The sequence below is a fragment of the Xyrauchen texanus genome, chromosome 42 (assembly GCF_025860055.1).
Source record: "Xyrauchen texanus isolate HMW12.3.18 chromosome 42, RBS_HiC_50CHRs, whole genome shotgun sequence".
Lineage (NCBI taxonomy): Eukaryota > Metazoa > Chordata > Actinopteri > Cypriniformes > Catostomidae > Xyrauchen > Xyrauchen texanus.
This window is the reverse complement of record NC_068317.1, coordinates 10,822,099-10,836,881: the sequence shown is the minus strand read 5'-3', so window position 1 is coordinate 10,836,881 and position 14,783 is coordinate 10,822,099. Positions and strand designations below refer to the sequence as shown.

The window sequence follows — 14,783 nt, the reverse complement described above, 5'->3', positions numbered from 1 at the left end:
CGTGGGCTGCATGCGGCCCTCGAGCGATCTTTTGCGGACGCGTTATGATATCATCATCAGAAATATATTTATCAGCAGCCTATCAAATTTGTATGAATTGGAGGTGTCCATTTTCATGAGGATTTACGTTAGTTTTCAAAATTGCTGAGTCACACTAGAGAGGGAATTCAACTGCAAGCGGGTACAAATAAATATATAAAAACAACAATTAATATCTGAGCATAGCCGATGTTCTGAGAGCAGCGGGCGGTCTGCCCGCGCGTTCATATACAGTACATGTGCGCTCACACACGGTCTGTCAATCAAACATGCACGCTCGCAATCTCAATTACTCAACACGACACAAATCTGTCCAATCTCTTAAACAGATATACAGTATGTACTCATCATGACAACACTATTTACAAGAAAAAAATAACAGTTTTTCCTGCAGTGACGGTGTTTAGACGCCTTTACGCAAATGCTTTTTAGTTATCTACTTTGGCACAAAATGCTAAGGGGTGTGAACAAATCTTTTGGTGCTAATTTTGGATATATTGCTTCTTTTATGAACACATCTCTGGTGTATGTGATGTTGAACACTCATGGTGTTTGTTAGTTGGCAATCACAGTGACAACAAAACTGATCTATATAAGAAAATCAATCTATTACAACCCTTATATTTAAAATAATTACTAAAAGGGATAGTTCACCCAAAAATAAAAATCCTCTCATTATTTACTCACCCTCATGCCATCCTATATGTATATGACTTCCTTTCTTCTTCAGAATGCAAATTAAGATTTTTAGAAGAATATTTCAGCTCGGTTGGTCCAAACAATGAAAGTGAATAGTGTCTGGAACTTTGAAGTTTGAAAAAGCACATAAAGGCAGCAAAAAAGTAATCCATATGGCTCAGGTGGTTAAATCTATGTCTTTAGAAAAGATATGATAGGTGTGGGTAAGAAATAGATCAATATTTAAGTCATTTTTCTACTAAAAATCTCCACTTTCACTTTCACATCTGTAGGCACATGTGCTCACATCTGAAAGTGAAAGTGGAGATTTATAGTAAAAAAAGCCAATGACAAACAATGGTCTCTTATCCACAGAGCTGAGATATTTTTTCAACATCATCATGATTTTTCTTCAGTAGAAGAAAGAATGTTATACACATCTGGGATGCATGAAGGTGAGTAAATGAACTTTAAGTAAGAGTAAGTGTTTCTATATATATAAATATTCATACAAATTAAGAGTGCAGCCCTCAAGGGTACAGGGATCCAACTTTACGGCACCCGACCTTTCCGAAGTTGAGTAGCCTTGCTATAATTTATGATGATTTTTTTTTTTAACCATTTGAGGAAAACCAGGCCATCTGAAGTTGCATAGCAGCTTATATCAGTCCAGTTTGAAGGCTGCTGTAACTGCTGTGAGAAAGAGTCTAAACTGTAATCTGTGTCCCTTGAGGACAGTGTTCTCAAGCCATGCTGACTCTGCAAAACAAGTTCCCATTTTCTATTCTTCAATTTATTTATTTAATTATTAGATTTTTTTTTTTTTTACATTTTTGGATGTTGGGGGTTATGTAAGAGGGTGAGCCTGGAAAAATGTCACTCAATACACAAATACAACACATGATTTCACATCTGTCCAATGTAGAACGATGCAATCTAAATTAAATTTAATAAAAATCATATTTGTTATTTTACTTTGCTGGCACAACTCAAGTCTTGCTTGTGGTTTTAAAGTTTTCAAATTTATGTCAAGGGAAAGTCTTGGTATGTTCAAATCTGTTCAATTTGCTCAGAGTCCATCTGTGAAATATGGACCTTAGCTTAGATATTGTAGAGCTAATTCAATTTAAAAAGAGTGTGTTTTATTACATTAGAGCTTGTGTGCCTGTGTGTGTGTGTGTGTGTGTGTGTGTGTGTGTGTGGAAGGAACAATTCTTGCCTTGCGTTGGTCTGCCTTTAATCCTCCTAAACCCCACTAAATACTCGCTGAAGCTTCTCATGCTAATTGTGTTGAAATACATAAGCGTCAAACATGTCTGGTGGTTTTGTAAAACAGCTTGCACTTATAATATGGTTCCGTGGCTGTTTTGACTGTTTGCCTGGCCAATTAAACATTCGGTAATGTTCAACCTATTTGAAAAGAACTTATTTTTGCAATCCCATGTAGTGACACTAGTGGCGGAGAAATTACACAATGAGTATGTTTACATGCACACCAATACGCTGATTGCTCCCAAAAATCAGCTTATTTAAAAATCAGATAAAGCAAAAAATCCACGTTTACTTGACATTTGAAATAATCACGTTATTCTCTGTTTTTACGTCAAACCGTGAAGAGGCATTCACGTAACACATGCATGCATTGCATAAGATGGTAAATGATAAAGCCTGTAAAGATGCAAACATGCAAAATGATATTGGGGTAATGGGCAAAATCTTCCTGTGTGGATCAGTTTATTCTTATGCTGTTGATGGCCTTACACATAAATGAAAGCTATTTAATGCATTTACATGACCACAAAAGTTTTTCTGATTTTTCAAAAATCTTTTGTCAGTTTTAGTTCTTAATTGCTAAATGTTCTAGTCTTTACAAGAAGAGACCATTGAATAGAATTCTTGAATTAAATTTTTCATTCTGTTTTCTCTTTCAACCTTGTCTATCATATTAGCGGACTACAAAAATACACACATTGGTCACTCATTAAAACCACAACTGCTCTTGTGTATCTAAGGCTCAAACTCCATCTGGTGCAAGTTAGGAGAGGAACTAAGATGTTGAGCAGACAGATGCGCGACTGCCGAGTCAAAGCAAACACAAATGTGGGACGACAGGTTTCGAAGGGCAAAGTTCTACTTCATCCATCAACCCGTGGCTTCCTCCCACCATCCCATCCCACGACACCTGGTTGCTCCGAAAGCTCCTCTAAAATTCCATTAACCACAGGTATAATTAATTCACATTTTCATGAAAATTGCATTACTGCCAGCTGAGAGATCTATAGGCTCCTCGAAGACCTCCCATTCATCACCCAATTTACCTGGTGGAATTAGCTAGCCCCCAACACACATTTTTCAAAAATTAAGCACATGTGCCTGAGTGGTGATCATCTACTTCATTGTCAGTGAGAGATGACCCCAGCAAATCTAATGGGGGTAGGGTATGTAAGTGGGACTAATATGCAAAAAATACCACTCTTTAAAATAATTTTGCCATAGTCAGGTAAGATGGACTCAACCTACTTTTAAAAAAAAATCACTTTTAAACTTGATGTTTATTTACTTTCTTAATACATGTTTCTGGTCTCATTGTAAATGATTCATTGTGCATGTTATTCCCAGATAAAAAAAAATTATGTTTGCCTTTTTAACTTGCTCTGCTTCTGAAATAACTATTGGAAAAAAGCCCTGCGATTTTTAAGCCCTCACCACCAACCACCTGTCATGTAGAGACCATTGTTTTGTTACTATCCAATCAATTCTCAATGAAAAAATGTGATAACAATTATTGTGGAAATATGTCACATTGTGCAAGTAAAATGTATTTTTTCGCAGTTTCATGTTGTCTTTAAAGCTATATTATGCAGTCCACTGATAATTCTATAATATGCCTAGGATGAGTCGGGCTCAGAGGTCAACTGTCATGTTTTGCTGGTATTAGAGGCCATATACCATAAAAAAAAGTAAGCTGAGTTCCTCTGACATGAATCTTGTAGAAATCCTATATTTCTGGCCTCAACGGACTGCTCTTGCAAATGAGATTAAGGTTGCCTTTGAGCTTAAAGTTGAAGTGCATAACATAACCAAATTGAATAGCAAAAATAATAATTAAACAATATTTGAAGCAAAAGTTTAAATTCCCTTTTTTTCAGTTTGTCCATCAAACAGATCCTGTACCAAACTCATGTCTTTGGTTGAGCCAATGTTGTTGGGTCAGACTGGTTGGGAAGCTCAACCAAACAGTGCAATGAACTTAGAACACTACAGAGTCACAGTGTTTACAGCTTTTAGGGGAATCAACCAACAAATGGCTTACTTATAGTTGTCTCTGCATATTAAGCTGGGATAGGAGAAAGTAGTTTAACATTACATATGATTGTAAAGGACACCTGGATTCATATTTTGATTACTTGAAACTTGTATGAAAGATTCTTCTAAATGCCTCAAATTAATTACATGTAGGCACCATGAAGATGGCTTAAAACATTCTAACGCTGAAGAATGTACCTAACGCAGGTGTGTTGCTAGCAGGGTGGCCTAGCTTGACATCAGCTCTGCAGGCTTCGTCAGTAGAGACTCTCATGTTAATTACAGTCCCATTGTCTAATTACTCACCAGCTGGCAGTAGAACAGCGCCCGTCTCAAAATAGTACCAACTAATCCTTTAATTGATAGAGAAAATCTAAGCAAAACAATGGTGAGCAGACATAGCTGCATTTAGATGACCATCGCTAATAGACAACATATGTAGATTACATGCAAAGGAAAACAGGATATGGCCAAGTGTGAGTGACATTTTGCCCCTAACTCTCCCTCTCTTTCACCATTTCCCTCTCTCTGTTCAACCTTCCCAGATAAACCAACACTCACGAGCCAGAGAGGAATGTTTTTCTCAGAGGAAGTCTGCAATTAGCGCCTGCTTGATGGCCCTGGAATTCCGACCTGTTTTGTAGCAAAATGGGTCGGCGACTCAAGGCATTGGCACAATGGGCAAGAATACGAGGGTGGAGTGATGTCTTAATCATTGTATCCATCTATGACCCTGGCACATTCCCTCCTCACCTCCATCAGTCAAGATGACGGCTTCCTGTTGAATCGGGTGTCACCAAATCTGGTTGGCACTCTACCGTTCCAGACTTGCAAACACCACCCTTATTGTTTTGAACACTCTTGCCTCTTGTCAGAGGCACTTTAATGAACAAGATGAAGGTAAACATCCTCTTCTGTAATGTTTAGGAGAAAAGCCCTCACGTCTCTGTGAATCAAGCCCTGATCAAACAATTTGGCTTAACAGCAGGACAGTCGTATGCAGCAGAAGCATAAATGAATCGCTGTGTATTCAAAGCACCATTGCACAAATGCAAATGTTTGACGTTGTTTGGTAGGTTTGTGGATCATAATGATTCTAACGCTGATTTTAATGGAACATTTGCCTGATAAAGGCTTTACTGGACAGCTGTCTGTTTGTCAGCATGTTAAAAAGCACTTTAAATGGACAAAGAGGAGGATAAATGTTTCATTAGCTTCCTAGCTCAGCCTAGTCCCTAGACTTATTATCAGGAGTTGGGAGCATTAGACCCTGAACCTAATTTTAGGCTGCATTATGATGCATAACAAATGCTTTTTCTACATGTTCGGGGTGAAAAAAATCGTTAAGAAATAGGGCATTTTAATAAGGAAGACCCAGGCTTCCATGAATAATATACGTAAGTGTCTGCTGTATATTACATTCGAGAGTGTAAATGTAATTAATAATGAACTGATAATATGCATTGAAGGAAACTGAAGTGAGTGAGTTGTGTGTGCAAAGTGGACTGCGCCATTAGATGAAGAACGATTGTTGTGGCGGCTTGAGTTGCTTAATGAAAGCGAAATGAAGAATTCCACTCTTTTAATAACGCTTGTTATAATTAAACTCCTCCACAAGTGCTGGGCACGCGAGAGAGAAAGAGCACAGGACGTCTCCAAATTATAAATCATTCATCCCCAGCAGGATTCCGCCTTTGTTCCCTTGGAAACAGATGTGTGGGGTTCAACTTTGACATGTGATTGGCGGAAAGGGATTTACAGGGGCACATGAGGGCTGAAACAGAATACGGTTTGATTTGCTGAAATTTCTCCTACTGAAAAAAGTACCCTTCCTTCAATCAATACTCTTTTGCAGAATTCCAAGCGGCTGTAAAAATGTGCTCTCTTCTGCTCAATACTGCACTGTGGGAGGCAAGTCATTTAGAGTTTCATTAATATCAGAAATGACTAAACAAGTTCAGCGAACCAAGAGGCTGAACATTTGCAAAGTCTACTTAATTATCCTGAATAAAATATGAAGTGGCAACTGTGAAATGATGTGGAACCGATTGGTTTGGGTGCTAGAGGAGATATTTTTCTTTCTCGCTCTTTGGGCCATCAGTTAAAGAAACTCATTTGATCTAAGCAGAATGTTTCCCTTTTGAAGACACCTCTTGGGTTGGATACAAGCTAAATGCATTTGCAAAACAGTCTGTATGCCAAACAATGACAAATTTTATGTAATCTGAATAACATGAGAATCTTTCAGTTGAAGTGATGGTCTGTAAAATGAGTGGAGACCAATTATCAGCTGCCTTTCAAAGAACATCGCTGTGGTGCGTTATTAAAGTTCATTGTGCTGAGCAAACGTCTCAATCAATACCATATTGACAGACACCAGTAATCTATAAGCATACTGAGTGCTTATAGAGTGCATACATGTTTTTTCCACTATGAAACTAAGAATGAATCATGATTCTTCTTCTCTATTGAGCTGAGGCACCTTCTACTAAGTCAATTAGGCTCTTATTTAGAAATCTGGCTCTCAGAGACAATATTTTGATAGCAATAAAAAACAAAATCTGCTTAACAGACCTTCCCTAGCAAATATTTGGCCACGGGTCACATCTGTTATTATCCTCTTGAGGGGGCTGTTTGGCCCAAACTTTCCAGTAAGGCAAAGATTATAAAACAAGTCTGGGTTTTGAGGGTGCCCCAGGGGTTAGGGTCACAGAAAAGGCCCTAACATGCAGAAAAGGCTAGTTGAGGTTCTGCAATGTTTGTGTAATCAACACTATGACTGCTGCCAACAGTTTTTCACAGATTTGCGCAACTGAAATAGACTTGGACATATACAGTAATCTGTGGAGTCTTGCATTGCCTAGAACATGTCATTGCTTATGTGTGTGGACATATTCTTGTTGTACAACAATTTTCAGGTTTATTAATGTCTTTGGAACATTAGAACCATGTTAGATACTAGCAGATGCATCTCATAGACTTTGGTTGAGATTGCAATCACTGAGGCCTGAGTGAACCAATATACAGGTACTGGGTTTTAAACAACATCCCATGGCTGTCCACAATATAGGCAAAATTCAGAAGATGCTGCTGGTTTTTGAAAAAGAATAACAAGCCAGTGGCAAAAGCATCTACAAGGCAGCCCACTCAAGTTTTTACCAAGGTTCTAGATGGAGAAAATTTCAAACTCAAAAATTATCAAAGTGCATGTGAGTTTCAGAATTTCAAGGTTTTCTTTTGTATATTTTGCTTCTCTATTCTTCAAAAAACTACCACAGCAGGGTCTTTTCTCTTCCAAGGACAAATCTCTCCTCCATTATTAATTCATGATAGATCGCTATCTATATTCATGAGAATGAGTGTGAGATTCATGCAGTACCTGAATCCATTCTTTGTTTGAGTCCTCCGCAGGGGTCCAGCCATTCTCGTGGTTGTTGAGTCTAGAACGTTCTGGAGACCAGTTGGGGTTGTACTGGGATGAAGCCACAATTTGGTCTGAATGGATCTCACCAGTCTCCATACCTAGGGGCTCAGTGCAGTCAAAGTCTATTTTAGAGAAAGAGAGAGAGGGGAGTTACTAAAATTTCATTTCATTATATAAATAAAAAACCAAACTGAGGCTTTCCTCTGGGAATGGGCCACTCAGCAACAAAGTACCGCAAGTTTACATCTCTTGGCACCAGAATAAAACATACCCAACATAACCTTTTTCCCTTTCCCTCCCTCGATCTCTCACTCCATACAAGAAATGAACAATTTAATGTAAGCACGCTGGGAAGTGTACCACATTCAGATGTAAAGCTTTGTTCATAAAACATTCAGTTTAAGCTCTTAAGTCCAGCAACAAGAAGTCATGAAGTGCATAGAGAAAGTGCCTTTGGAAGGTTCCCAGTTGGGTGCTGAAACTGCACATGGGAAGGCAAACGTCAGCATTTGGAGGAATGGCATGACAGAGACGCCCCAAGCATGTCTGTGTTTTCAGGGGCAAAAAAAGAGGGGTGTATATCACTTCTTATGTCATGCCACCCAGGATAGGAGCATTGCTAATTGTTTTGTGATGTTTTTTTTAGGCAGTCGTCCAGAGGCATGCTGGTCGTGTGTCTGAGACAAGCAGAGATTATGCTTTGACCCCTAAGATGCTTCATCCAGACGCTACGGCACTGTGAAGGATGGGGAATTGTTCAGGCTCAGGAGACATGCTAATTTATTTATGAGAGGTCAAACACAATCACATACACATACACATATCATCCATTTAAAAGTAAGGAAATGCATGGAGAGGCAGGAGTTCACAATCACTAATATTTACAGTGAAAGGAGCAGAACATGCAGGTCAGAGACCAAGCATGGCCCAAATACGCAGGTCTAAACACATGAAGCAGATGGAGAAAGCATTTGTATTAGATAAACATAGTTTGAGCTGTTCAGATTGATTTTTAACTTACACTGAGCCAATGTTACCCTTGTTCCTAAACCTAGTAAGCTGCCTATCTAGACAGCATTTCTAAGCATCATAGGCATTCCAAAACAGTAGGCAGCAAAGTTTGGCCAAAGTCTAAAGCAACATTGCATATGTCCTGTTCCGATTAGGCAATCCAAGAATGCATCGTGACAAGCTAACTGGAAAAAATCGATGGAAGACAGAGTCAAGATCATTTGTGTTTCATTCAACACAAAAAAGTATTGTAAACTACTAAAAATTTAAAATTTGACCCTTAATTTAACATGGTAAACATAGTTTCTGCCAAACTACCATAGTTATTACAGTTATTATTACTACAGTGAAATTCTAACTTGGTATGCATAAAAAATAGAGTGAACAAAATGACAGACAGATTTTAAAAGCTTGCAACATTTAAATGTCATACCATTTTAATTTATTATGGCTTTATATGAGAAGACTTAACAATAAATATAGTAACTATGGTATTTTTCCAGAAACTATAATTAAATGTGTGTATTTTTTAAGGTGTTTGTGTATGCTATGTATTTTTATGTTTTGCTTTTTAGTTAGAGTATCACATTGTTAGTGTAGCAACATGCTAACAGCAAACTATACTGGAATCAATGACTGTTCATTCTCTCATGCTGCACTCATTCTTTTGTATCTCTCCTTTACCCTTCAAACTTGCAGCTCAACTAAATCTTAACATGGTTCATACCCTGATTACTCATTGTCTCCTGGTTTGTTTTATCTCTCTATCTCCTCAAGTCATCTATCCACTTTCCACCCATTCATTCTTCAAAACAATGACTGAAAACAACCAGAACAAGTCTCTTGTCTGATTACATCTGGTATCCGTCACTATTTGGTCCCACTTGGCTGAGACCATAAATCTGTGATATTTATCTGAGAATAAAGACTTATAGCCTTCCTTTCTTCCTCTCCTCCCTTTCCTACAAAGCACAATATGATGGTAAACATGTTGAACGGCAAAGGAAGCAGTCTACAGAATGTAAATTTATGGAAGCAATAAATAATTGATAGACTGTGAATTGATAGGGGCTCTGCTGAGAACAAACTGTAAGTATTCTTGAGCTTGAGTCGGGACAGTGAAGATGTAGTACAACCCTTTTTGTTTTCGGTCCCGAAAAAAGACGGCAGCTTGCATCCCATTCTGGATTTGAGACGTTCGAATTTCACTAACTCTAACCCTAATGAAATGTAATTTCAGAATGCTGATGCAGAAACAATAATGTCACAAGTACAGTCGGGGGACTGGTTTGTGACAATACATTTGAAGGATGCTTATTTCCAAATTCAGATTGTGACGAAACATCACTTTTGGGGCAAAGCGTACTAATTTTCCGTCCTTCTGTTCAGATGTGCACTGGCACCATGCACTTTCACAAAATGCATGGATGCAGCTCTGACACCCTTGAGGCTTCAAGGCATCCGCCTTTTGAATTATCTTGATGATTGGTTTGTGTTAGCTCACTCAGAGACTTTGGCTGCCAAACATCAAAATGTCATTCTCAGCCATTTGAGCAATCTAGGGCTGTGTGTAAACCTAGACAATAGCGTCCTGTTGCCATCGGGACAGACTCTTTTTCTAGGTGTGAAACTGGCCTTCAGGCGATGCAGTCGCACCTGTCTCCAGCTTGTGTTCTGTCACTTTTCCAGTGTATCGCGATGTTTAGAATGGGACATGTTCTCCCAGAGAGAACATTTCACAGGCTTTTGGGGTTCGTGATCACAGCGTCCACTGTCATTCCCCTGGACATGTTGCATGCAAGACATTTTCAGTGCTGGATGAACTCCACAAAGGGACTTCAACTACTGATGCATGCGCTTCATCCCTTCAGAGTGACGCGTGGGTGCTACTTAACTGTGCTCCCATGGAAATGGACCCACCCTCTGATGTTGGGCATCCTGTTGGGACTGGTTTATCATTGCAAGGTGATAACAACAGACGCCACCTCCATGGGTTGGGGCGTTGTACACAAAGATCATCCAGCCTATGGAGTCTGGATGGGCCAACTGCAATATTGTCACATAAACTGGCTGGAGATGCTCATGGTTCTGCTGGCATTAAGGTTTTCCCTTCCAGAGATTCAGGACAGTCATATCCTCATCCGGTTCGACAACAGGACGGTGGTGTCCTACATCATTTGCCAGCGAGGGGTGCACTCTTGTGTCATGCTAAGGCTGGCACATCACATTCTTCTGTGGACATGGGACAATGTACTATCTCAACGTGCCATACATGTTCCAGGCCGGTTGAACTTGGGGGCAGATCTCCAGTCCAGACAGGGTCTGACACCCGGAGAATGGACATTACTTCCTCAGATTATAGAACAAATCTGGAGGAGGTTCGGCAGAGCAGAAGTGGACATGTTAGCTTTGAGCGAGATGTGCCTCTGGCACCACTGGGCATCAATTTGCTGATGCATCAGTGGCCGAGAGCACATCTTTATGTGTTTCCACTGATCAGTCTACTACATGCAGTTCTGAATAGGATTCAGGAGGATAGGGTTAAGCTTCTGTTAGTGCCGCCATATTTGCCATCTCAAGTATGGTTTTCGACTCTGGTTTCTCTCCTGGAAAAGGCATCTTTGGATATTTCAGTTAGAGCAAACATGTTGTCTCAGGCACGGAGCAGCATTTGGCACCCCTTGTCCGACTTGTGGATTTTATGGGTGTGGCGCCTCAACGGGATGCTCTTTTGAATGATGGGTAGTCCCCGCTGTGGTTGATACCATTCTAAATTCTAGAGCTCCATCATTGAGGAGGCTATATACATTTAAAGGGCATATTTTAGCATCTTGGTGTACAGCATGAAGTGAAAATCCAGTTTGCTGCCCTGTCTGTACAGTGTTGGAATTTTTGTAGGAGCGAACATGCGCTTATCAATGGAGTCTCTGTCTGTAGACAATCTGTTGCCTCTCATTTTATGCATGGGGTACGCAGGCTTAGCCCTTTTCGTCCCGTCCTCGTTCCTTTGTGGGATTTATCTGTTGTTTTAGAGGCACTCTCGTGTGCTCCGTTCGAGCCCTTGATAACAGTTACTGATACGTTTTTTTTACTCTCAAGGCAGCACTGCTATTGGCATTGGCATCCTTTAAAATAGTCAGTGATTTGCATGCCCTGTCGGTCAATCCTTTGTCTATGGATTTTCCATCAGGGTATTCAAAAGTTGTGTTAAGACTTGTCTGGGCTATTTGCCCAAGGTTAATTCTATGTCGTTTCACTCACAGACCATTCATTTTCAGGCTTTCTCTCCACCCCATTTGAGTCGGAGGAGCATTAAAGATTCTTTGCCCAGTTCGGGCTCTGCTATGTTTACCGTACTAACCAGTGGCATAAGTCAGAACACTTATTTGTGTGCTTTGGTGGCTGCAACAGAGGTGTTTCGGTGTTCAAGCAAAGAGTGTCTCATTGGTTTATTGATGCAACTTCGAGTGCTTACGAAATGCACATTTTATCTACACCTTTGGGTATTTGAGCCCATTCTACGAGGAGCATGACATCTTCGTGGCTTTGGCTAGAGGTGTGTCCTTGCAGGACCTTTTTATGGTGGCAGGGTGGTCCTGTCTGCATAAATATGTTAGATTTTTTAATCTAGATGATGGACTGACTACTGCTTCCCACATTCTCTTTGTTGGAACAGGAGTAAATTCAAAATTCCTTTTTTATTCAGATGCTTTAGCTCGCTTGTGCACCGATATATGCTTGCCACACGGGCTTTGACAGTTGGCCACTACTGTTCTTAACATGTGAATGTATTAGTTCCCATAGCAATCATAAGCAGCTTGAGTTCTCCCAATGGGAGCTTGGTTCACTGAGGGGAACAAGACACTGCATAGCTGGCCATACTCACTAGCAGATGCATAGGCCTTTTGCAGACAATCTGACTCAATGGCACAAAAGCGAGCACCTTTATGGAGCCTTTGACATAGCTACCTAGGGGGCACTGTACAGTATTTATGGTCTAATTTGTAAGTCTAAAGATATTTTTTAAGAGTGATTTTTGCCGATACAATCACTGTTAATTCTAGCCATGATTTGGGTGTCAGTAGATGAAAATTAATAATAATGCTTACATTCTCTGTAATTTAACGGAGCCTACATCCAAATACTGAGGAGAATCACATTTTATATGCGTAAAAAAGAAGCATGTCAAAGAAATAAGCACAACAATCATCAAGATTGCATTTTAATGCACAAAATAACATAATTTTCAACTCTTCTAATTCATTGCATACAGTCTTCTTAAGAATGTGCTGACTTGGTTTATATCACTAGTGCTTGAGGGAATCCATTATATTATAGGAGGCCGACGGTGGAATAATAACCAGAGAAAAACTAAGATTTAAATTGCAATTAATCCAGCCCATTTGCACGTTGTGCGTGCAATTTCGCCAAACCTACATGCACCTTGACACATGGTTGCACAAAAATACCAGAAATTCATGGCCACTGACTTTGCACTTATGACTTATGGCATAGCACTGCGCTTAATACTAATGCTCTTAAAACAGGACCCGTGTGTGTGTGTGTGTGTGTGTGTGTGTGCAAATTGACCTCCATAAAGCAGGGCAGATGGGTCATGGATTACCAGTGTTTTATTAACCCTACTGACCTTCACACAGATAAAACTTCTGTTAACTTTTATTACATTTCTGCACAGACAAATCAATATATTTAAAGCTGCCTACTGTTAGGCTAATGAACTGCAATTCTTTGCACATGAACTCTTTATTCCAATTAATAATATTAATATATTTAGCTATTTATTTAACAGCACTAGTCATGTGATCTCAACATAGTGGCCATCATGAGCAGGTGACAAACCGTAAACATAATTCTTGAGTCTTCATCTTTACAATATATTAAATACACAATTAATTTATTTAATTACTTAGTACACTTTAAACATTTTAAAAACATTGACTTACCATCCGGGACTGTCCTTTCCATTACAGTAAAATTAGCTGAGAATCCTTCTTTAGCAATAGCACTATCTGTGTTGATTGTCAAGGCCAAGATTCCGGTGTAAGATATGATCCGTCCTGGAGTAATCTGCCCACAGTATCTGCCAATGTATGGACCAACTGCAGAAAAAAGAAATGGTGAATGGGTGAATACATAAGTCATATTATTCCTGAGTTATACAAGAGTTTTATGTGAAAGCAATGTGAACCTCTTTTAAAGGACATTGACTTTAACCAACCTTGCATAATACTTTTGAATGAACAAAAGGCGTTTAATCAACATCTCACTGTTGATGGGAATGAAAAGGGCAGTGTCTGTTTTGTATGTGTCTATGACCTTGGGCTTCTGTTTTCTGTGGCAGCCATAAATTCCAGCACTTATTGTTCATTCCAGGGCCACTCTTATGTGACTTCCCAGAAGCCACTTTAAAAGAAAAAAAAATGTAGGAGGTGGAAAGAAGAAGGAAGGAACCAAACATAAAAGGCAGTAAATGTGAGGTATGCTATACATTCAGCTGAGAAAGTAAATGTGTGGAAGCTTTATAGAGAATGATGGAGAAAAAGGGCTTTTCACACTACACTGAGCACTGGAATAACGTGTTTTTTCCCCCCTGGGTTAAGTCCACTTTCAAAGTTGTTAAGCATCATTTCACACTAGTAACAAAAATGGTTAGCACCACTTTTAACCCTGGGTTATGAAGCCATGCTCCAAAGCAGGATTAGCACCACTTTCAGTGTTTAGCTTGAATTGCACAGCCAAAGGTATACAATTTAAAACAATGTAGTGCTAGGATGAAATGGTAACTTGTTTAGCAACAGAAAACCAATCATAAACTGCCATCAAGCTTGCCCCATTAAATATCCAGGAGCTTTGTACAGTTAAGTTTAGTTAAGTACAGTCTTTTGTGTTTGTAGCATGTTTCAGAGGACTTCGAACAACCAAAGCAAAATTTTAAGCAAAAAAACAGTGATATTTATAACAACCCAGGGTAAAGAACAGAATGAAACATGGAACAAAGTTAGCCAGGATTAGGTTTACATAGGGTTAAAATTGCCTTAGGTGAACAATTTTAAGTGGGAAGAGTGAGACAGGAGGGATGGTAAAGAAAGACGTTGAAAAGAAAAATAAATAAATAAGTGAAATCGAGTGGGAGAGCGACACAAATAAAATGATTAAGAGAAAGTGAGATCCTCTTTCAAGGTCTGTTGTTTTTCTGAAGAGAAGAAGAGAAATTTATTGTGGAACCAGGTGCATTCAAGTGTGTATAAATTATAAATGCGTGTGTGCGTGTGTGTAAGCGTGTGCATTGAGAAGACTCTGGGTG

The 14,783-nt window shown here is 39.3% G+C and overlaps 1 protein-coding gene across 4 annotated transcripts in view; it reads right to left on the bottom strand.

The window, feature by feature from the left end:
- Window positions 1–14,783, bottom strand: part of LOC127634921 (neuropilin-1a) — an 82,516-nt gene that overhangs the window by 28,608 nt on the left and 39,125 nt on the right. For all 4 annotated transcript variants that reach the window (XM_052114677.1, XM_052114676.1, XM_052114678.1 and 1 more), the window contains exons 5-6: window positions 13,423–13,578; window positions 7,403–7,569 (exon numbers count right to left, since the gene is read on the bottom strand). In XM_052114677.1, the coding sequence (XP_051970637.1) occupies window positions 7,403–7,569; window positions 13,423–13,578 (323 nt within the window). The remainder of the gene's footprint in view (window positions 1–7,402; window positions 7,570–13,422; window positions 13,579–14,783) is intronic.